General features: G+C 36.4%; 1 protein-coding gene and 1 long non-coding RNA gene across 8 annotated transcripts in view; one reads left to right on the top strand and one right to left on the bottom strand.

The window, feature by feature from the left end:
- Positions 1–15087, top strand: part of ASCC3 (activating signal cointegrator 1 complex subunit 3) — a 264221-nt gene extending 249134 nt beyond the window's left edge. For all 7 annotated transcript variants that reach the window (XM_084776931.1, XM_084776925.1, XM_084776929.1 and 4 more), the window contains 5 exons: positions 1489–1640; positions 3034–3181; positions 6240–6449; positions 13840–14015; positions 14324–15087. In XM_084776931.1, the coding sequence (XP_084633057.1) occupies positions 1489–1640; positions 3034–3181; positions 6240–6449; positions 13840–14015; positions 14324–14471 (834 nt within the window). In that variant the 3' untranslated portion in view covers positions 14472–15087. The remainder of the gene's footprint in view (positions 1–1488; positions 1641–3033; positions 3182–6239; positions 6450–13839; positions 14016–14323) is intronic.
- LOC311594845 overlaps positions 14407–21811 on the bottom strand; it is a 7579-nt gene continuing 174 nt past the window's right edge. The window contains exons 1-2 of the long non-coding RNA XR_014778232.1: positions 16348–21811; positions 14407–15955 (exon numbers count right to left, since the gene is read on the bottom strand). The exon at positions 16348–21811 is cut by the window's right edge and continues 174 nt beyond it. This is a non-coding gene — a long non-coding RNA (uncharacterized lncRNA). The remainder of the gene's footprint in view (positions 15956–16347) is intronic.

The raw sequence follows: 21811 nt of genomic DNA, 5'->3' as shown, positions 1-21811 counted from the left end.
TCTGCCTGCGTTCAAGTTTGCCCATTTTTAGGCAGAATTCTGTCTGTGGTAGAAACAAGGACATTTTGCCCAGTGGCTTGTTTGCCACATTTAAAGCCATCTCCATAAGGACGTTCTTTGATACTCACAAGGTTATTTTTAATTCACTGGTATAGAATTTTGTATATAGATGAAAAATACGTTTAATTTTAAATACAGTGGTATAGCATTAAAATGTGAGATTATTCTTCACACATATTAGATATATTTCTACTCTAATATGAAGTATTGTACCCATATCTCAATTATAATACAAGGTTTACTCCCAATACTTTGAAAGTGCTATTGCAGGCTGTTTACGATAAATAAGTTATACAATTTAGTTGATCAAATCATGGTCATATCAATTACTAGTCTATTTTTATCACAAGAATATACATCTTAGGTGCAACAGATACATATGATTATATAGAAAGATAAGGTAAAATAATTAGACAAGGTCTTCAAAAACCTCAGACATACAGGATATGGCATTTAAAAATGTTTTTATTATATTAAAGATTCACTGACAAAGATTATAGATTTAATTTGACAAGTTTTTTAAATTATTTTTCTTTTGGGTAAATTATAGAACACAGAGAGATAGTATGGCACATAGTAACATATCTTTAAAATCATTTCTAAAAACAAATTTTATACAACATTTTATATCTTACTTTCAGTGATGTATTTATTGTTAAAGTATCATTGTAATAATTTGCTAGATAGGCCCCAAAACAAGTTAGCACAGTCCTAAAGCTATATAAGTAGTTGTCCAATATCATATTAATTTACATGTCTTTTAGTCAGCGTTCTGCAGAATCTAGTTTAATTGAAATCACTTTGCCTGTGTAAACTTCTCTTCTGTTTAAATAAGATTTCACTGTTTAGTTTTGCCTTAAGCAAATGCAGCCTTTGTTTGTCCATAAAACATTAGGTTAGATGTATAGACTAGTATGGATAGATTCCGTCACTGCATATAAACCACAGGCAGTTGCCCACGCAGGATGCTATATTGTCATTAAAAGTCAGCCTATACCCTTAGCCTGCTCTTTCATGAACATATATTTTCATTAAGAAAACCTATTTCTCAGTTACTGCTTTTACTCATGAAAGTCTGAAATTCATATTTTACGTGCTCTGGATATAATTGTGTAACTATTTACTGGAAAAGTAAGTGTTTTCTTATGTTTGGAGAACAGCAATATATAATGATTTTACTGTCCTCAAATGCTTATATTTGACCTTCTGTAGGAGATTCAGTATGTTCTTCAACTCAACTGTAACTTGATTTTCAGTATCTATTCTGATGCACAGGAATATTATGATATAATACTTGGTTTTCCTACTTTTTGTTTTTGTTATCATTGTTTGTTGTCGTTGTAGTCATCGTCATCATTGTTGCTGCTAACATGACTCCTAGTGGAGACGCCAGTGTACTGATACACTTGTTGTATGATCTTTCTCCAGGCAATGCTGGATGTGGCTGCAAGCCAGGGCTGGCTGGTGACTGCCCTGAATATCACCCACCTTGTTCAAATGGTGATCCAAGGCCGATGGCTAAAGGACTCTTCTCTTCTTACAATACCAAACATAGAACAGCACCACCTTCACCTTTTCAGGTAGTTGTTTTGTCAATGGAATTATTTTAGCTCAAAAGCATTTTGGTCTTTTTGAATGGGCTATTCAGATCCAACCCAGTGTTTCATACATGACATACATGAGCCCTACTACAGTGCCTCATACCAGCTGCAAAGGCACTCTACATCTCTAAGTACATGTAGCCTCTACAGTTTCATGTGGTGCCCAGAACATTGATTCTTTTGGGTTGAAAACAATCATTTTCCAGTGGGAGAAAAGTGTGGCCTGTAATTTAATATCCTCCCTTAGAATTGGATTACCAGCCCCAAGATGAACAGCAAATTTAACTTTTTCCTATCTAAATTATGTCCCATTTGCAGCATTGGTTGGATGTGTCTGTTTTAATTTAATTTATTACCATAAAATATCAACCTCCATTTAAGAAGACACTGATAACATACTTTATTTTCAAACACAAAATAAATTGCCATTTTCTGCTATTACACAAGAGAGTTAAGGATTTTGAAATCTATTTTCAAATGAAAATTGTACATCTATAAAATGTTTGTAAATATTTCTTCACACATTAGGATCTCAAAAGTGCATAAAAGAAGAGTTTATGTTAGCATCAAATTAGTTAACCTTAGGTGTCATGTAATAGCTATAAATATCTTAGCCAGAGGGAAAAAATGCATAATACATGGAAGATGGCAGTATTTAAATGAAATATTTCTTTCACACCAGTCAAGAAACACTTGTCAACCAAAATCTTGTTTCATAATCATGGAGTCAACAAAACAGTCGGCTTGATTCTTGCCATCATGTGCCTTTAATAAACTATCAGCTGGGAAAGGGATTGCAGTCATTAGATGCCTGTAAATACAAATACCAACAAAAACCTCAATCAAGGGTTGTGGATGTAGCTCTTTTCATAGAGTGTTTGCCTTTCAAGCATGAAGTCCTGAGTTTAATCATCAATACTATATATATACCAGTCTTGTTACTATACAGCTATCATGAATTGGAGGCAAGAAGATCAGGTCAAGGCCATCCTCGGCACCAGCTTGAAGGTTACCCTAAGCAATATGAGACCCTGTCTCATACCAGAGATCATATGTGAGTTGTGTGAATTACAGTTTCCACATTTCATATAGTGGTAGAGATGGCTTAGAGAATACTACTGGTGGCATTTAAAAGTTAGCATAGTGGAAGCCAGACGTGGTAGCATGAGCCTTTAATCCCAGCACTCAGGGAGACAGAGACAGGCAGATTGCTGTGTGTTCAAGGCCAGCCTGAGCTACAAAGTGAATTCTGGACTGCCAAGGCTATACAGAGAAACCCTGTCTCAAAATGTATACTTTAAAGAAACTATTAAAACTGCTGTCATCATTTGGCTGTGAAAAAAATTATTTATTGATGTACATTATTTCATAGGAAATGGAAACCACCTGCAAAGGGCCCACATGCTAGGTGCCGAGCATCCATTGAATGCCTTCCTGAGTTGATCCATGCCTGTGAAGGAAAAGACCATATATTCAGCTCCATGGTAGAGAAGGAGTTACAGCCAGCAAAAACAAAACAGGTATAGCCATTTCTTCTCCATATTAAGAATTTCTTTATTTAGAAAATGCCCTTTTCACCTGTGGGTTGAATTCATATTGTAATGGATTGGTAACAGCAAAGAGTTTCTGAATACATAATGATCAAAAATTATTTCAGAATCAACCATATAATGCACCTGAGGTGGTTCAAGCAGTGCTCACCCACATTTCATCTCACAGCTTTGCTGGAGCCTTGATTCTAAATTCAGTATGCACAATTCACACTGTGTAAGCTGCCATGCCTTGCAAGGCCAATGAATGTTTCCTGAAACATATTAGTTTAAATTTGAGACTGTTGTATATTGTAAGTTGCTGTATTTTACTGTATATATGAAGTTTTCTTCCCTGTGGAAACTTAATGGTTTAATTACAGAGAACAAAGACTGAATTTCATTTAGGAGGGTTTTTGCCTGGGCATCTATATAATCCCTTCATAAACAAGTAATGTCTTACTTTAATCATGCTTTTATTTCTAAGATTATAAGATATTCTTTCAAATAATCTCCTCTTGTGAAACATATGACTTATAAAGAAAGTTAAATTGATATTGTAAAAGGCAGTCAAAGATCCAAACAAATATTTGAGAAAACAAAAAACATAAAGGAATGATGCCAGAAATATTTGGGTGTCTAAACTTTTAAGTCATTTGCATTTTGTCCTGAAATTTTAAGGTATTCATGATTTCTGCATAATGTATTGATCTGCAAGTTTAAGTATTGAGAAACTTCTATACCATGTCTCTTTTTTCTTCTCCAGGTGAAACTTACTTTTAAGCAAGACTCAGTAAAGTGTAACAAGCAGAGGTGTCTGATGGACTGTTCAGTTTCTGTTGAACCCCAAATTGACACAAATCATTATTTAAATATTCATAAGTGTCTTTCTTTCTAACTAAATTACCATCAAAATTATGAATAAAAACATCTTTGGATTCAAAAAAGACTACTGTTAACAACAACAGATTTTTCCCATAACATACTCTGATTTCAAGCCAAGTTTTAGATGTGATGAAAAATTAGAACATTGTTATAATTAGTTGAGGGAGAACTCAGAAGTAAACTTACTTAATTTATTTGCATAAATTGCCATTCTGTTATCTTTAAAACCAAATGCAAATTGGCTCTGTCTGATATGATGATGGTTATTTGGCTCAAAAGTGCTTCAATTTGCAGAGCAATCTGGTGTCGGCTCTGCGGTGAGGCGATCCCAGGTAACATACAAATCCTGAATTATTCCAGAAATTAGTATGTTTAAAGCATCAATTTAAGTGCTAATTGCAGTAGTAATGAGAAAAAGCAGTACGACTTTGAGATTTGCATCCCCTACCCCATCAGTATGCCTGGAACAGCTACTGACTGGCAGAGGATTTGGCTGCTAATTAAATAATTGTATGCATGGTGGTGATCTTGCCTGATTCAATAGATGAAGATTAATCCTCAGATAAATATGTTTGGCTGGTATTGAAATGTCTGAGCAGTTTCTTTAAAAAATAGTTCATGAGAGATAGATAGATAGATAGATAGATAGATAGATAGATAGACAGACAGACAGTGTTTGTACATACACAAGTACACACACATAAATATATATAATAAATAAATGCATACATATTATAGGCTGAAAAATAATAAATCCTTGAAAAATATTTCATACATTTAAAAGCCAGTTAAAACTTTTAAGAGAGGGAATTTCAAAGAGTTGCTAAAAACAGAAAACATTGTATTAGTAACTATTTTTTCTGTGCAAATGAAAAAATAAGAATAAGGTTTGCTTCATGTGTGTCATCTCATTAAATACATGCCTTACTGATATTTGTCTGTGTGTCCTTGACCATTTTTACATGTTGGCCAATCTTAAGTAGAGTCATTTTTCTCCTTGGTGACAGCTGGTTCTGGCAAGAGCTTGGCTTTATGTGTACTGTATTCTATATATTCTATAGCTGACCATTTCAGAATCTAGTTCCAGGCATAATTTCAAAAATCACAATAAAAAGTTACAGGATTTGGGTTACAGTGAAAATTCTCATTCATTGAGCTAACTTTTTTTTTAATTCCTGAGGGTGGTTTGGCTCACCAGGGCTTCAATTCAATTACATACACTCAACAGCACTAAAGCCATAGTGAACAAGCAATTAAAGTCTATAAGGAAAACCATGGTATACATTAAAGAATCAAAAGAAACCAAAATGAAGTGCTCATGTAATTTTTAAACTACATTAGGAACTATTCTCAACTGATAGTAAGCTGAATTTCTTGTGACCTGGTTTCCAGGGATGTACACTTTCATTCATTCATTCTGTACTTGAGTACTGATTGAATGATTACTCACAAGTGTCTTAAAGAGAAAGAATGAAGTGGTAAAATATGTTATTTTATTAGTACTGTTGGAATAATAATGCAGAAATGTATTTTTTAGAAGGATTCCTAGAATTGTAGGGCTCTGTAGCCTAATTATAAATAGTATAGGATTTTACTGTAGAAATTTACAGAATAAATTTAGAATGTTAACAAAAATGTTGTGTTATTATGTTTCATTAAGTTGCTTAATGAAATATACTGATATCAATTTATTTTCAAGTTGTCTTTATAGGCCCAAGAAATATTCTCCATTAAAAGTCAGTCTTAATATTGAATAGACACATCACTAAAATGAAACAGTTAACAGCAAACATTTTTAATCATATTTACTTTATTGTATGACCAATAGTTACTCAATATCAGGTGGGATTTACAAAAAAGAAATGAGTTTAGATAGTTTAAGTCTTTTTTTCAGTTGATTTTTAAAAAATTAGTAGAAACATTCTATTTATACATATACATGTATAGAAAAGCTAGTAAAATCTGAGTGGACAAATGGTTCCTATCACTGGCAATATCCTACTAGTAGCATAAAGCTTAGAAAAGTATGAAGGATCTCTATATTATTTCAACAGATTTACTCTCAAAGTTAGAAGACTGACTTTCTAGAAGCACACCATTTTTTAGTTGTTCACTGCATTTTTCTCTAATTGATCGTTTTTTGTTTTTTTTCTTTTTTATTCAGGCATGGAATTTCTTATCTCACTTGCCAGTGATAAATGTTGGCATAAGTGTTAAAGGTTCATGGGATGACTTAGTTGAAGGACATAATGAACTCTCCATCTCAACTCTGACAGCAGACAAACGAGATGACAACAAATGGATCAAGTTGCACGCTGATCAGGAGTATGTGCTTCAAGTCAGCCTACAGAGAGTCCATTTTGGGTTCCACAAGGTCTAGTATTTGGTTTCCATTCTCAAATATTTCACACCAAGTATTCTCATGAACCACCACACATATCTTTTCTATTACTAATGTGTTCGTGTCATTTGTGAATCCTGCTTTCTCAACTGGCATTAGTAGTAGCAAGCGTCAATCTTTTGAAATTAATCAGATCTTCTCATGTGCCATTTTTCATGTCCAGAATATTCCTCTACCTTACAGTGCCTGTAGCACTATTCACAAACAGGCTTTTCTAGCATGAGTGCCTTTTAAAGTATATATTCCTTGGCCCCACTCCACAGTAACCAAACCAGAAACTCAAGGGTCTGATACTTTCTTTAGTGCCTCGGGATATTTAAAGAGTTTAAACTCTGAAAAGCACTGCCCTAGAAGGTCTTGATATGCAGGACTTGCAGTACACTAGATGCAGATGAGGGTGAAGCTTTCCTACTTAGTACTCTGCACCTGAGTAAGATACTAAGCTTTTCTGAGGTTCAGTTGCCACATATGTCTGCTTCCTTACATTTAAGAAAGCTTTGTCAATTAAATGTACAGTGGTTTTATTGTATATTGCTGTGCTCTTTTCTATAGCCTGATACCAAAATCATTTAATTCCTAGAAGATCATATAGTATAGGCTGATGGTTTTTGAGTACCATCATAACTGAAATAATACTTAGTCTTTATTTATTTATTTATTTATTTATTTATTTATTTATTTTTGGTTTTTCAGCACAGCATTTCTTTGTGTAGCCCTAGTTATCCTGAAACTCCTTTTGTAGGCCACACTGGCCTTGAGTTCAAGATCCACCTGCCTCTGCAGAGATTAAAAGCATGTGCCACCACCTTCCAGCAGCTTAGTCTTCCTGCAGTGAGTTCAGGCATTACTGATGTCAAGAGTAAGACCTGATAAATAAGTTTGCAACTAGCAGCTTTGTTCTCTGTTTTCACACACAAAACGGTATAACTTTAGATTGTTATGATATCCTAGTTCTGTCCCTTTAAGTTCTGCTTTTATGATTTCTAACACAAAACTTAATCAGTATAAATATCATTGGTCTTCTTCCTGGCATTGCTTAACCCAAATTCAAAGACTGTTTGGATTCATAGATGGATAATAGTATTAATTATAAAAATAAAGCCGTAAGAGTCTCCTTTAAAAATAGGTAAAATTTTTTCTAAAAACTTAAGTTCAATTTCCAATTACTGTTTTAAAAAAAAAATCTGCCTGTGGAACACAGTGAAATCTAATGAAGAGCTTCTTGGTATTAGTATAGTGATGTAGTAAGGACATTGTCCTACAAAACCAGTAGATGATCTTTGTAGAAATCAATTTCAAAATAAAGTTCCAATATTGTCATATTTACATGAAAGTATGGATTGTGGCAAATGTTACAAATGAATGTTACAAACTGCTAAACTTACAGTTTCAATTCCTGGTAAGTAGGCCTAGGATTTGCTTTGTAGCCTTTGTCTCTTTTATGAAGTCATTTGAGGAGCCTTGGTGTTAGTTCTTAAGGACTGGCTGCATTCAGCAGGAAATCCATCTAAGCCTGGCTTTGTGCAGCAGTTGCCGTTCTTACCCCTCACCACGTCTATCCTATTCCTTCGTACAGTGTTTATATGCTCTTGGTTGAATTTTAGTAGGTCACATATAAGAAGAAAATTAGCCTTTTCTTCTAGATTTTCTTTTTTTTTTTAATTTATTCTTGTTACATCTCAATGGTTATCCCATCCCTTGTATCCTCCCATTCCTCCCTCCCTCCCATATTCCCCTTATTCCCCTCCCCTATGACTGTTCCTGAGGGGGATTTCCTCCCCCTGTATATGCTCATAGGGTATCAAGTCTCTTCTTCGTAACCTGCTATCCTTCCTCTGAGTGCCACCAGGTCTCCCCGTCCAGGGGACATGGTCAAATATGAGGCACCAGAGTATGTGAGAAAGTCAGACCCCACTCTCCACTCAATTGTGTTCTGACCATTGGCTAGATCTGGGTAGGGGTTTAAAGTTTACCACCTGTATTGTCCTTGGCTGGTGCCTTACTTTGAGCAGGACCCCTGGGCCCAAATCTGCCTATCATAATGTTCTACTTGTAGGTTTCTAGGACCCTCTGGATCCTTCTACTTTGCTATTCTCCCATGCTTCTCTCATCTAGAGTCCCAATAGGATGTCCTCCCCTCTGTCCCAGTTTCCTAGTAAGTGAAGGCTTTCATGGGACATGCCCCTTGGGCTAATGTGCAGATGTAAGTATACCATTTGATGCAAAGATGCAAATATACCATTTGACTCTTTCTGCTTCTGGCTTAACTTACTCATTATGATCATTTCTAGCTCAATCCATTTATCCACAAATTTTGGGAATTCCTTGTTTTTAAGAGCTGAGTAGTATTCCATAGTGTATATGTACCACAGTTTCTTTATCCATTCTTCTACTGATGGACACTTAGGCTGTTTCCATGATCTGGCTATTATGAATAAGGCTGCTATGAACATGGTTGAGCAAATGTTCTTGTTGTGTGCTGGAGCATCTTCTGGGTATATTCCAAGGAGTGGAATAGCTGGGTCTTGAGGAAGCCCTATTCCCATTTTTCTGAGATAGCACCAGATAGATTTCCAAAGTGGTTGTACTAGTTTGCATTCCCACCAGCAATGAAGGAGTGTTCCTCTCTCCCCACATCCTCGCCATCATGTGGTGTCGCTTGAATTTTTGATTTTAGCCATTCTGATGGGTGTAAGATGGAATTTTTCTAATTTGTTAGAATTGGGATTTTTTTTTTTTTTAGGTATATCTCAAGACCCTCTGAAATTAAGTAGTGTCTGTTGTAGTATTCCCTTTTCATCTCTATGTTCAGTAGTTTGGTTCATCTCTCCCTATTGTTCAGTTTGTTTAGTGATTTGTCAGATTTATCTTGTTGATGTTTGCACAGATTCTGTTTGATTTATTCTTTATTTTTTTTCAACTTCCATCTCATTCTTTTCTGCTTAATAGGTATTACTTTTTTCCATCTACTCTACTTTGGGGATTGACTTGCTCTTGTATCTCTAAGACTTTAAGGTACTTTATTAAGTCATTCATTTAATATCCCTTCGATGTTATTGTGGGTGTTCATAGCTATAAACTCCTCTCTTGGAGCCACTTGAATTGTGTCTCACAGGCGCTACTGTGTTGCATTTTCATTCTCTCTACTTCTAGTAGGTCTTCTTATTCCTTTCCTTGTTTTTCCATGATGAAATCTTCTGATTCAGTAATGTGTTGTTCATTCTCCATGAATTTGCATATGTTCCTTAACTTCTCTTACTATTGATATCCAGTTTTACTTTGTTCTGATAGCAAAATGCAATGTTACTTTAATTTTCTTCTATTTGTTAATACTTCATGTCCTAATACATGGATTATTCTTCAGAAAGTTCCATGGTCTTCTGAGATAAGCAGCATTTTAGTGTTTGACAGGAAATTCTGTAATGTCCATTTTCTCTACATTAACCTTTAATTCTTGTTTTTGTGTTTGTTTCTTTTGTTTAGAGGATCTGACTAAGGTCCCCTGCTGCTGTTACTATACTGAAACTAATTTACTTCTTTGTATCCCAGGGTTCTTTTTTATGAACTTGCATATATCAGTGTTTAGTATGTGTATGTGTATCCTTAGCATTGAAATATCCCCTAGGTGGATTGCTCCCTTAATCGTTGGGAAGCAACCCTCTTTACCTATTTTCATTAATTGTAGTTAGATGTCTTCTCTCTCTCTCTCTCTCTCTCTCTCTCTCTCTCTCTCTCTCTCTCTCTCTGTCTCTCTCTCTCTCTCTCTCTCTCTCTCTCTCTCTCTCTCTCTCTCTCTCTCTCTCTCTCTCTCTCTCTCCAGTAGCTACACCTGCTAAACTGCCAGTTTCATGAGGTTGGATTTTCTTTTTTTGGTCCTTTGTCTTTTCACCAAACTAAGGTTGTGTATCTGATAATTAGATAGATTTATTAGAAACAACGAATATGAATCACTTGGAGGGGTTGAGTATATGTGGTGTGCATGCGGATACATCTACATATGTATACATGTAGATGTGAAGGCTAGAGGTTGATATTTGGATGTCTTCTCCTAACTTTATATATTGATTCAGGCTCCCTCACTCAAACTTACCAAGCAGCTCCTTCTGTAAGGATACCTTGTCTCTGCTTCCTAAGTGCCAAGATTATAGGTGGCTGCCACAGGCACCTGGCGTTTGCGTAGGTCCTGAACATTCAGACTCCAATCTTCACACTCACACAGCAACTAACCCACTGAGCTGTCTCTGTAGCCTCTGCATCTTGATTTTAAATCTTCCTCTCTGTGTCTTTTGATGAAGAAATTAAAACCACTAATATTCAGTTTCTATTGAAAGGTGTATATTAATTTCCTGTCATTTCATTCAGTTTTTGTAACCTTTAGTGCTCTCTTATTCTTTGCTTAACTGCTTAACAATTTATTGTTTTCTCACTGATGTGTTTATCAACCTTTTCAGGCCAAAGGATTCCCTCAAGTATCTGTACTGCTGGTTCAACTGTCACTAGTGCCTGTAGTTTATGTTTAGCATGGAAACTTTTTCCTTCTTCTTTAACTCTTAAAAAGTGCTGTATATTGTGATGGGGATTGACAGTTACTGTCTTTCAGAACTGTCTTTCAGAACTTAAAATAGGTTAATACGTACTATCCTAGCTTTTAGACTTCTGTTGAAAACTTGGCTGTTCTCCTGATGCATTCAACTTGATAAGTGACATGGCTCTTCTCTGTATTCTGTATATTTAATGTTTCCACTCTAACATGACATGGGACAGTTTTTTGCTTGTCCACTTGGCACTGTAAATGCCTCATAAACTACATAGACGTCTCTTTCTCTAGATTTGGAAAATTGGCTATTTTTATTAAATGTTTTCTATGCTTTTAGCTTGTCCTTCTGTGTCCCTAATTTATATATTTATTCTTTTAATGATGTCCCATAAATGTTTGTGTGTTCCATTTACACTTTTGTCATTGTGTGACTATTCTAATGTATCTTGTCTTCTAGCTCTGGTATTGTCTCGTATACTTAATTCACTCTATTGGTAAATCTTTCACTGGTTTTATTTGACTTCTGCTTTACTTTTTTTTTTTTAATCTAATTGTTTTGCATATTTCTCTACTTTGAATTCCTCTTTCTAATATTTTGGATAAAAGTTAATGCTATGCGTGTACATTCACAAACAGGTGAATCAGGTATGTTTATGTGGAGGCCTAGATGTTACTCCTCAGGAGACATTAACCTAATTTTCTACCTTACTTTTTTTTTTCAACAAGGTCTCTCACTGGCCCTTTGGCTTATTGAGTAGCTAAGCTGACTCACTAGCAAGCCCTGGGGAATCCTCTTGTCTCCACCTCTACAGTTCTGAGATTAAAGGCTTGCACCACCATGCCCAACTTTTTACACATGGATACTGGAGATCTAAACTCTTCTCTTTCTACTCTCTCTAACCTCTTGAGTACTTCTGACTTTCTTAACTCATTCAGCTGTTTGAATTAGTTTTAATGTATTCAGTGACATAAAATGCCCTCATTGATATGAACAATTTTGTCTTAAATATTCCTGGAATCCTTCATTTGAGTTCTTTGCTGGGAATTTTATCTAATTTACTTTTCTTTGAAATCTGTTGTTTTGGAACGACCATTTTCAAAGAAATCACATTTTTCATGTTTATTGTTTCTTTGTTAGGACTTCCCTATCTGGGCTTAGGTCATTAGCTGGGTTTTATTTGGTTTGTTTGATTGTTTCTTTTTAATTGTGTTCTTTCAGTTGACATATTTGCAGTCTTCATTCAAGTAGACTATGTTATAGTAAGGGGGAAGTGTCATTTCTCTCACCAGACTAGAGTTACAGTGCTATAGCTAAGTCCTCACTCAGTCCATATGCTCTAGGAAATAGACCCTGTCTTCATCACCTGTCTTTATGCAGGTGAAGTATTAGCTAGGTACAGGTGCAAACTGCCTCAGTCCAGTACTAGTGTAGAAACAAGAGGTTTATGGTGTATCCCTATACCATCCTTCAATCCTACGGTTCCTCAGTGCTATAGCTGAATTATAAGCCAATCTCTATGCAGTCCACTCTAGTCTAACCCTCAAATATGTTTCTACTTTGTGGAACAATGTTACAATTAGGTTTAAAGTTTATCCCCCTCAATCATAAAGAATTCTCCAAACTGGATTTCAGAGTATAGTTGTAGCACTTGCCCTGGGTCCCCAAAATGAGCCATGCTACAGCTCCTCAGCCACTGTCTTGGAGGTAATCTCTCTAAAATAGCTTTTTGACACCACTCCACAAGTCAGGCATCAAGAAGATAAGATATTCCCATCATGCATACTCCATGATTGTTATCTCACTAGACAGACAGTAAATATATTCAGTGGTGCATCCAGTGTTGATTGTGGTATAAGTCTTTGACTTCCGTCCTTTTGGTTACTTCTGCCAGCATAGCTGAACACACAGATAATCTCAGCTTCCCTTTCTCTCTCTTTCCTCTCTCCTCTCCCCTTCATTTCTTTGCTATTGAAACTAGTATTTGTCATATCACCTCATAAGGTAGCTATTGTCCAACTTTCCCTCATTTGTTCCCTGGAGATTTGAGCAATCTGTGTATAGGTGTTATCTGCCATCTATGAGAAGAGTTTTCATTTTACCACATTAAAATAAGTGCTTTTGCTGGGCAGTGATGGAGCGTGTCTTTAATCCTAGCACTCGGGAGGCAGAGGCAGGCAGATCTCTGTGAGTTTGAAGCCAGCCTCATCTGCACAGCAAGTTCTATGATAGCCAGGCCTACACAGATAAACTGTTTTGAAAAAATGAGAAACAGGGAAAGGAGGGATACGGAAAGGGGAGGGGAGAGGAGAAAGAAGCCTTTTATGTAGATTTTATTCTTAGGCAGAGCAAAGCTTCTGCCTTTGTTGTTCATCATTGGGAAGTTTATTGACTAGTCTGACTGTGTTCATTTGCTTACTCATTTTCCTAACCATCAGTTCTTTCTGCATGCAACTTTCAACCACATATAATAACAAAATATAAAATTGTACCTCAGATTTTTCATCTGTCTCTGGAATGTTAATGGTTATTTTAGAAATATCATGAAAACTGTGTGTTAGGACTCAGCTTTCTGTTCTAGCTGAGCCAAATGTTCTGACAGTCATAGCTGGTCCCTCTATATCCTCAGAGAACCTTAAAGAAAGGAAACTAAAGACATAGTAAAGAAACCAAGTAAAAAAGGAAGAGATTACAGAATGTCCAGATAGATGTACTTGAACTGTATAGAACTGTGGCCTTCAAGTGAAACAGCATAGCCCTGTAACCACAGCCAGGAGACTAGAAAATACACGCATTCGTAATATTTTATCTCTTTTTCTGGTTTTCAGGGAAAATATGAGAGTTATGCAGTTACACCTCGATTTCCAAAAGTAAAAGATGAAGGATGGTTTTTGATATTAGGAGAAGTGGATAAGAGAGAGCTGATTGCCGTAAAAAGAGTAGGATTTGTTCGAACTCATCATGATGCTTCCCTTTCTTTCTTTACTCCTGAAATACCTGGAAGGTAAGCAGAATCTTATACAAGTTCTAATATAGCGGTGGTAATTCGCTGTCCTGAATAGCCTGTTCATTGGGTATGTACTAGTGACCTCTTTGGTAGGTATCCCCCTACACCTCTGTTAATGCTCATGCGTAAATACCTGTTCAAACAAATTTCTCAGTCTCCAACTTTGCTTCATAAAATAAAAAAAGATTAAAATTTGATAAAAATGTACATTTTAACTCTTTTTTGATGCACATTGTGCATAGTGATGTGTTTGATAAAGGCATTCTGCTCACATGTATCATGTACATTCTGTTTTTATATTTCAGATATATCTTCACCCTGTATCTCATGAGTGACTGTTACCTCGGCCTAGACCAGCAGTATGACATTTATCTCAATGTCACAAAGGCAAACGTTTCCACACAGGTCAACACAAAGATCTCTGACGCCTTCACTGACTTGGCAGTACAGTGACCTGACCCAAACACAACATTTGAAAGAAGTGGCTAACAGTCTTGGCTGTTCAGTCATGTGGACAAGTTGAATTACTTGGTGTCTGACTTGGCAGAATCAACTTCTAACCTCAAAACATCTTGGAAATTGACAGTGGCTGCAGTGATGATTCTAGCAGTGTTAGCCACAGAGACCTTTTAGGAAATGCTGCCTTTTATAACAGCTTCATGGGTTTCTTTACGTGTAAGATATGTAAACATATAGTATCATTTTTAAGTTGTGTATGTTGGAGGTGATATTTTTGAATTACCAATTTTTGCATCTCGCAATGCACTGTTTACATGAATACCAGCTATTCCTTTTTCTAAGGAAAATTACATTGAGGTATAACAGGTTAGGAGTTTAAGCAACATAAAACAAATCTATAAGATGATACAAAGTGGATCTTATTAGCAAAATTCTTGCATTTGTTTGATCACATATAGAAATAGTTTCAAATATTTCTTATAAATAATATATAATATGAAATTATATTGTGGAGATCAATGATGATTTTTCAATGACCATACACTGATATTGAAAAATGTAACACTGTAACTGGTGGAAATAAAATATAGAGTACTTCTCCCAAACAAGATTTCCTTTTTTTTTTTTTCCTCTCGTTTTACCATACTATTATACCCTGTTTTTTATCTATTCCTTTTTCTCTCACTTCTCAAACCTACCTCACTTCTTTCTGATATATTTACAAGTACAAGGAAGAAAGTGTGGTATAATTTATAATTTTTTGTCTTTGGGGTTTTGTTTGGTTCAGTTTTACATTTCAGGGTCTTACTATATAAGACCCTGGTCTAGCCCCAAACTCAGGACTGCTCTTTCTCTGTTTCCCACATGCTAGATCTCCATACATACACAGACAGACTTTACAATAATTTTGCCCTTATACTCAGCCCCACAGTTAGATTCTTACCTGTAATAAAAGAAATATGTCTGTTGAAATAAGTAGCACATCGTGAAGAAGAGTTACTCAAAATGTAGTTAGAAACTAAATGTCTACATAATACACATTTTAGTGGGATGAAATTGTATTTTGCAAAGTAATTCCTGGCCCCAAAATTAATCATTCTCAAATATTTTTTAATATAACTATTGCAAGTACTAAAATGTAAGCACTCCTCAAGGTGGAACTTCCAGGTTATATTCCTTTAACTGCAGTGAGGAAGGCAGGAAGGTGAGGGCAGAGAATATATGTATGCTCCTTTGAGAGTATAGATAACTACTGTGACTGAAAGTGGGAGGATGAGATGTGTGGGGAGTCTTAAGGGAGTGATTTCACATAAAGCATTCTTTGTGCTTTTCTTTTGGAAAAGTTCATTTCCTTATTGAAATTTGTACCTAACCACTGGTTTAATCAAATTAATGAAAATTAGGTGTAAATAACAATCGTCAATACACACAAGGACCTCTGTAGAAACAACCCTATATTTTCTGCTAATCAATGTCATCTTTCTCAGACAGTGAGAGCAGGTCTACTTCACTGAACATATACATATGAGGTAGTAGAAATCTCAAATATGTCCCTATTAGAAAGGGAAGAATCAGGGTGGGCATAATAAAGCATGTCTTAATCCCTGTATTCAGGGCAGAGGTCAGCCTGCTCTAACAGCCAGAGCTACACAGTGAGACCCTGTCTAAAGAAATAAGTGGGAGGAAGGAAGACAAAGAAAAAGAGAAAAAAGGTGGTAATTGACATATTAAAATTGCTTAGCTCCAACCAGAGAAGACAAGGTGTACTAGAATAGAAAAATTGATCTTGTTTTAATGTATCTGTAACTTTATCTGCACTCATTACTTCCCATGTTTTAGAGTAATGGGACACTGGACATCTCAGTGCTACTTTTTCAGACCCACAGATCATTAATTCTTACCGCTTTTAGTGGCAAAACAAATTGGGACAATGTGTAAAATGACTCAAATCCTAGTTTTTGGTGAGGATTTGGCCTACAACTTCTGTTTGGTGGTGAGTTTTTTTTTTTTTAAGAAAATACACAATGATGAAAAGATTGAGTGATCTACCTCACAAAGTAGAGGCTTCAAGTTTACTCTTTGATGATTTCATCCATGTGTAAAATCCATCATACTCACTCCCCAATCCTATCTTACACACCTCCTACCACATCACCTTCCTTCCCTACCAGTCCCCTTGGCAATTTCTTGTCATTTTCTTTTGTGAAGCACTGAATAAGGCTGTCTGGGTGAGCATGAATTTGAAGCTATACTCTCCAAATTATGAAGCCTGGGGAACTCAACAGTGACTGTACTACTGACGTCAGTGTCTCCTCCTCCCCCAGCATCAACACCCTTCCCCTAGGGAGGTTTAGGGCCCTATGAGCCCTTCCTCCATCCGTATCTGAACATGGATACACACACAATCTTGTGCAGTCAACATGTGAGTTCATAGTTAATAAACATCATTCCTTGAAGATAGTGTTTCACAAACCTTCCCATCATCCAGCTTTTACATATTTTTGCCTTCTCGTCTATGATGTTGGCTATAAAATAGGGGTTATATGAATGACCCAGTTAGGGCTAAGTGCTCAATAGTCACTGCTCAGTTCATTGGTCAACCATAAGCCCTTGTGTTCATTGTTATTTGTTGAGGGGGTGATGAAAGCTGAGAGCACTTGTCTATAGTTATAAACATAAGTATTCAGAAAGCAGTTTCATAAAAGTCCATTTAACAAAACAATTGTAGTAATTGTAGTGATTTTGCCATAGAGCCTAGTCCATATGCTTTTGACCAAGTGACAGTACCAGGCATGAATTCCCTCCAGTGAAGCTGGCCTCTGTTCCAAGCAGAAAGCAGTTGGTTATCTTCTAAAAGTTATGCCACTGTTGCACAAGTGGGTATGTTTACCTGGCAGATAAGCATTATAGCACACAAGGTATACATCAATTACCATTGTCAGCTGACTACGTAGCAACTTCCAACATTGTAAAAGCTAGCCAGTAAGGAGGAAACTTCCAGTTCCATTTCAGCTTCATTTCTCTGTCCTGCAATCAAGATATATGATGTCTTCAGAAATGGAATTTTACCTTCAAGTTCTGATCCAAAATCAATAGCAATGGCAATGGCAATATCACATTTTGGGTCTTCCTGACCAACAACTCCAAGAGAGATATCTCGCATTTGGCACTCAGATATTCATATGATTATCTCTGGTTTCTATAGTTGGCATTATATATGAAAGCTCAAGTGGAAATATGCTACATGGATAGTTAACAAAGTGGCTTCTTGAGTACCCACAGTTCACTTCATCTGAGAACACCTGTTACTAAGGGAATTTTAAAAGGTCATATGGAAACCTAATATACTATATATGCTTCCAAAAATACATACTTAGGCAAATATAAAGAGGTTTAATGGAGTTACAGTACTACAGAGGAACAGTACCGCCCCCCCCCAAATCGTCACCTCGTGCTAGGAAATAAAAAAAAAACAAGTACTAGAAATGGGTTGCCTCTTTTTTGAATTGTTGGCTAGTATGGCCACATAGATCCCCAAGCATTACAGGATAGTATCAATAATCTTGGCTACCATCCAGAACGTAATGGTAAGACCCTACTGCTGAAGACACCATATTTGAATCACAAAATATAAAGATATCAAGCTGGTACTCACCTGAAAGCTTCATTCCTAACTGGGTTGTCTTCATGGTGCTGGAAATTGCAACGCTCGCTACAGTAAGAGAAAATAATCATCTCCACCCAGTTGTGAGCCCTGCAAACTACAGCAATTACTACCCTGATAAGATATTGCTGGTATGTTGGTTCATGGGAATAATTTTTTTTCATCCATAATACATAAAACATTTGAACATGTGAGGGTATTAGGGAATATGTTTTTTTATGTGTACTCATTGTAATCATTCATTTAAAAACTGGAATGTAACCGTATTGTGATTTTTGTACTGCTTGAAAGATCTTGCTGGGATATATAAGGTATGGGAGAAAAATAAATAAATCTTTTTGGAGCTTTGCTCCATCCACAAAAAAAAAAAAAAAAAAAAGATATTGCTGGTGCAGTAGTTGCAGAAATGTTACGGGAGTAACCAACAGTTTTCTGATTTTATATAAGGCCTGCTACATGAGATGACACCCATACCTGGCACTGTTAATGGGGCTAAGACCCAGGAGCTAGATAGGACATAGACCCTGGAGGAAAATCCAATGCTGTTGTTCTGCTACATAGACATACTATTAAATTTTTTCTTAATTACTTTTTGCTAGATCCATACATAGATCAGTGCATCTCTCAACCCTCATCAGCAAAACTTCTCACAGTAAGTAACAATACAGAATCTTAACTGGCCAACATGCAGAATAAGAGACTGTGGAGTGGAGCTGTAGACATAAATGGCTTAGCACTTAAGAGTATGCATTGTTCTTGCAGAGGACATGAGTTCAGGTCCTAGTACCCACATCAGTCGACTCAAAACTCCATACAACTCTAGCTCCAGGGAATCTGACATGGCTCTGACCTCTTAGGCACATGCACGTACACACATATACTACATAAAAATAATGCTAAAAATATTTCTTTAAAAGAGACTGGAGTGCTCATCCCTACATATATACATACCACATGCCTTTCCTCAAAGCCCATGGAGTTTCGTGAAAGAGAGAGGGGAAAGACCAGTGTCAAAAAACATCAGGAAAACTTTGGTAGACACTATAAGGCAATTGCACATATGAACTCAGTGATTATTACAGCATGCACAAGAAAGACCTGTGAAAGCTCACTCCAGACAAAAGGTCAGCACAGAAAGGGAAGGTGGACACAAAATCCATACGTAGCTCAGGGATTATTGGCATAATAGTTTGGGGGAAAGGAGTTTTCTTGAATGGTATCACCCCTTGTAAGTCAGCCACACTTTGGGCAAGACCACTTCCAAGTTGGATACACAAACTACTCAAAGTTGGATGGGAAGAGAAGATGATTATAGGAGGAGTTGAGGGCAAGATGAATATGTTCAAATATATTGCATGAAATACAAAAAAATTAAAATAAAAATACTGTTTAAAAGTGTTCTAAGGAGAACACTTAGATTGCAAGAGATAAGAACCGGAGTAGCCAATGAAAAAGAAGAGTCAGTGAATGAGGGAAGTAACTGTGTGGCCCTGCTATGCTGACCACACTCTAGGGGAGGACCATAAATCCTAATATAAATTTGTCTTGATGGGGTTTTCAAAAATAAAAGTAACTTTTTAAAAAGGACTTAAAGTTGGATGGCAAGGGAAGTGGGTAGATCTGGAAAGAGCTGGGGGAGGAGGCTGAATATGATATTTTGGGAGGGAAAGGTAAAACCATCAAAGAGCTAATTTTTTGTTGTTTTTTTTTTCAATTTTGTGGTGATTTTGTTTTTAATTGAAATAGAATTACACAGCCTTTCTTCCTCTAGCCCATCCCACCCTAAGTTGATAACCTCTTTTTCTCTACTGTTACATATGTGTGCATTGGTTGTATGTGAATGATTTCAAGGATGATTACTCTGTGTTGGATTTTGCGGGGAAGGGGCCAGGAGAGAGAATTATTTGGCATCACTCAGCAAAGATTACAAGCTATCATCAGCAATGAACTATATGATGTGCATGCTAGTTTAGCATCACTGTGACAAATAGTATCACATAAAGTAAAAGGAGGAAACACTTGTTTTGCCTGGTGGTTTCAGAGTTTTCAGTCTATGGTAATCTGTATCTATTATTTCTTTGGTGTCATGTCAGAACAACGTGGTACAGAGGGCATGATGAGCTGCTTACTTTGCGGCAGTCAGGGACTAGAGAGCAACATACAAGAAGGGGCCAGTCAAAATATCTTCACTCTATAGCCTATGAGCACTCTATGTATAGTGCTTGTGATCACCCTCCCTCATTCTTCCAAGTACCTGGGATTACATTAATGTCTTCACATTATCATCACAGCAAATATCTTCACAGATGCACTCAGAGGTATGCTTTATTAATTTAACTATCTCAGTCTAATCAAATTGGCAAGATTAACAGTCACAGCAATGCTAAGGCACACTGTGCCAGCATTTTCCTCTAAAACCTTCATTTCTGTACACAACACACCCTAATCTTCACCATGAAAGAAAGTAATCATCTCACCCAATTAATCCTATGATCTACAACAACCAACATATCATATTGTGCCCAGTTATGTGATAGTGACACCAGGATTTTGGGAGTAACCACTCACCTTCTGATTAAATTAAATCCATAAGATGAATTCTATGCCTGTTAGTAGAGGAAAAAAACATGGCTGTCTAGGTCATGGGCCCTAGGCAAGAATCTACTACTATTATATTGCTAAATGGACAATAATAAACTGTCCCTAAGTTCTTATCTTTATACTCATTGACTAATTTCTCAGCCCTCATGAGAAGCTTTTTGTAGTAGATGGCAATTAATGGAGACCCACAGCTGATCAATATTCAGAGAATATGAGACTCTGGGGTGTTCAACTCAAAAAAATGAGATACCTTTATCTTATCCCCTCCTCCCAAAATGCAGGGATCATCTCAGAAAATGGGAAGAAAGATAATAAGAACCAGAGAGAGTAGGCATCTAACAAAGCAGTATTTGCCAGATGTGACAGAGCTATTGCACACACAAACTCAACAGCAAATGTGGTTGAATGCAAAAGCCCTGCAAGAGCAAGACAGATAAAAATCCCAGCATAGATTGATATGAGCTCACGAAGTCGAACTCTAGCTGAGGAATTGGTGACTGTTGGCTACTAGGGAAAGACAGTTTTCTCCTAAGATGTACACCTTCTGAGGCTACCCATTCTTCAATGGATGGTCCTACAGGAGCACTAAGGCACTTCCAGGAGCACAGGTGCACTTACATCCATATAGAGAACACTAAGTTGACCCAATGGATTTCCTTTAAAAAAAAAAAAACGTGGAATTGGGGGGGGGGAGTGGTGGCAGAAATACAAATGGAGGGAAGGAATAGGGATAGATTTGATCATTTTTTATGTCTGTATAAAATTCTTAAACAATAAAGAAGAGAAAAAGTTAAACCACTTTTCTTGTGACTTACAAATTAATACCAAACACTTCAGAAAAGAGATGTTCTAAAAGTGTTCTTCTTGGTAAACCAGCAACATTTGTGGATATCCCTCCAAAGTAGCAACCTGAAAAGACAATAATCTATTAAAAGTGTGTGAATATGGGTTTATGGCTACTTTTTGTAACATTGTGCATATGGGTAATTAAAAAGAAACTAAGCTGAATTTATCAGTCTAAGAACAAAATCTGTTTCAAATGTGTTTATCATTTTGAGTCTGCCATTTA

This window comes from Acomys minous, assembly GCF_964271855.1.
Source record: "Acomys minous genome assembly, chromosome: 3".
In the NCBI taxonomy this organism is placed as follows: Eukaryota; Metazoa; Chordata; class Mammalia; order Rodentia; family Muridae; genus Acomys; species Acomys minous.
Note: the sequence above shows the minus strand (reverse complement) of the source record. Positions and strands in the feature narration are given on the sequence as shown.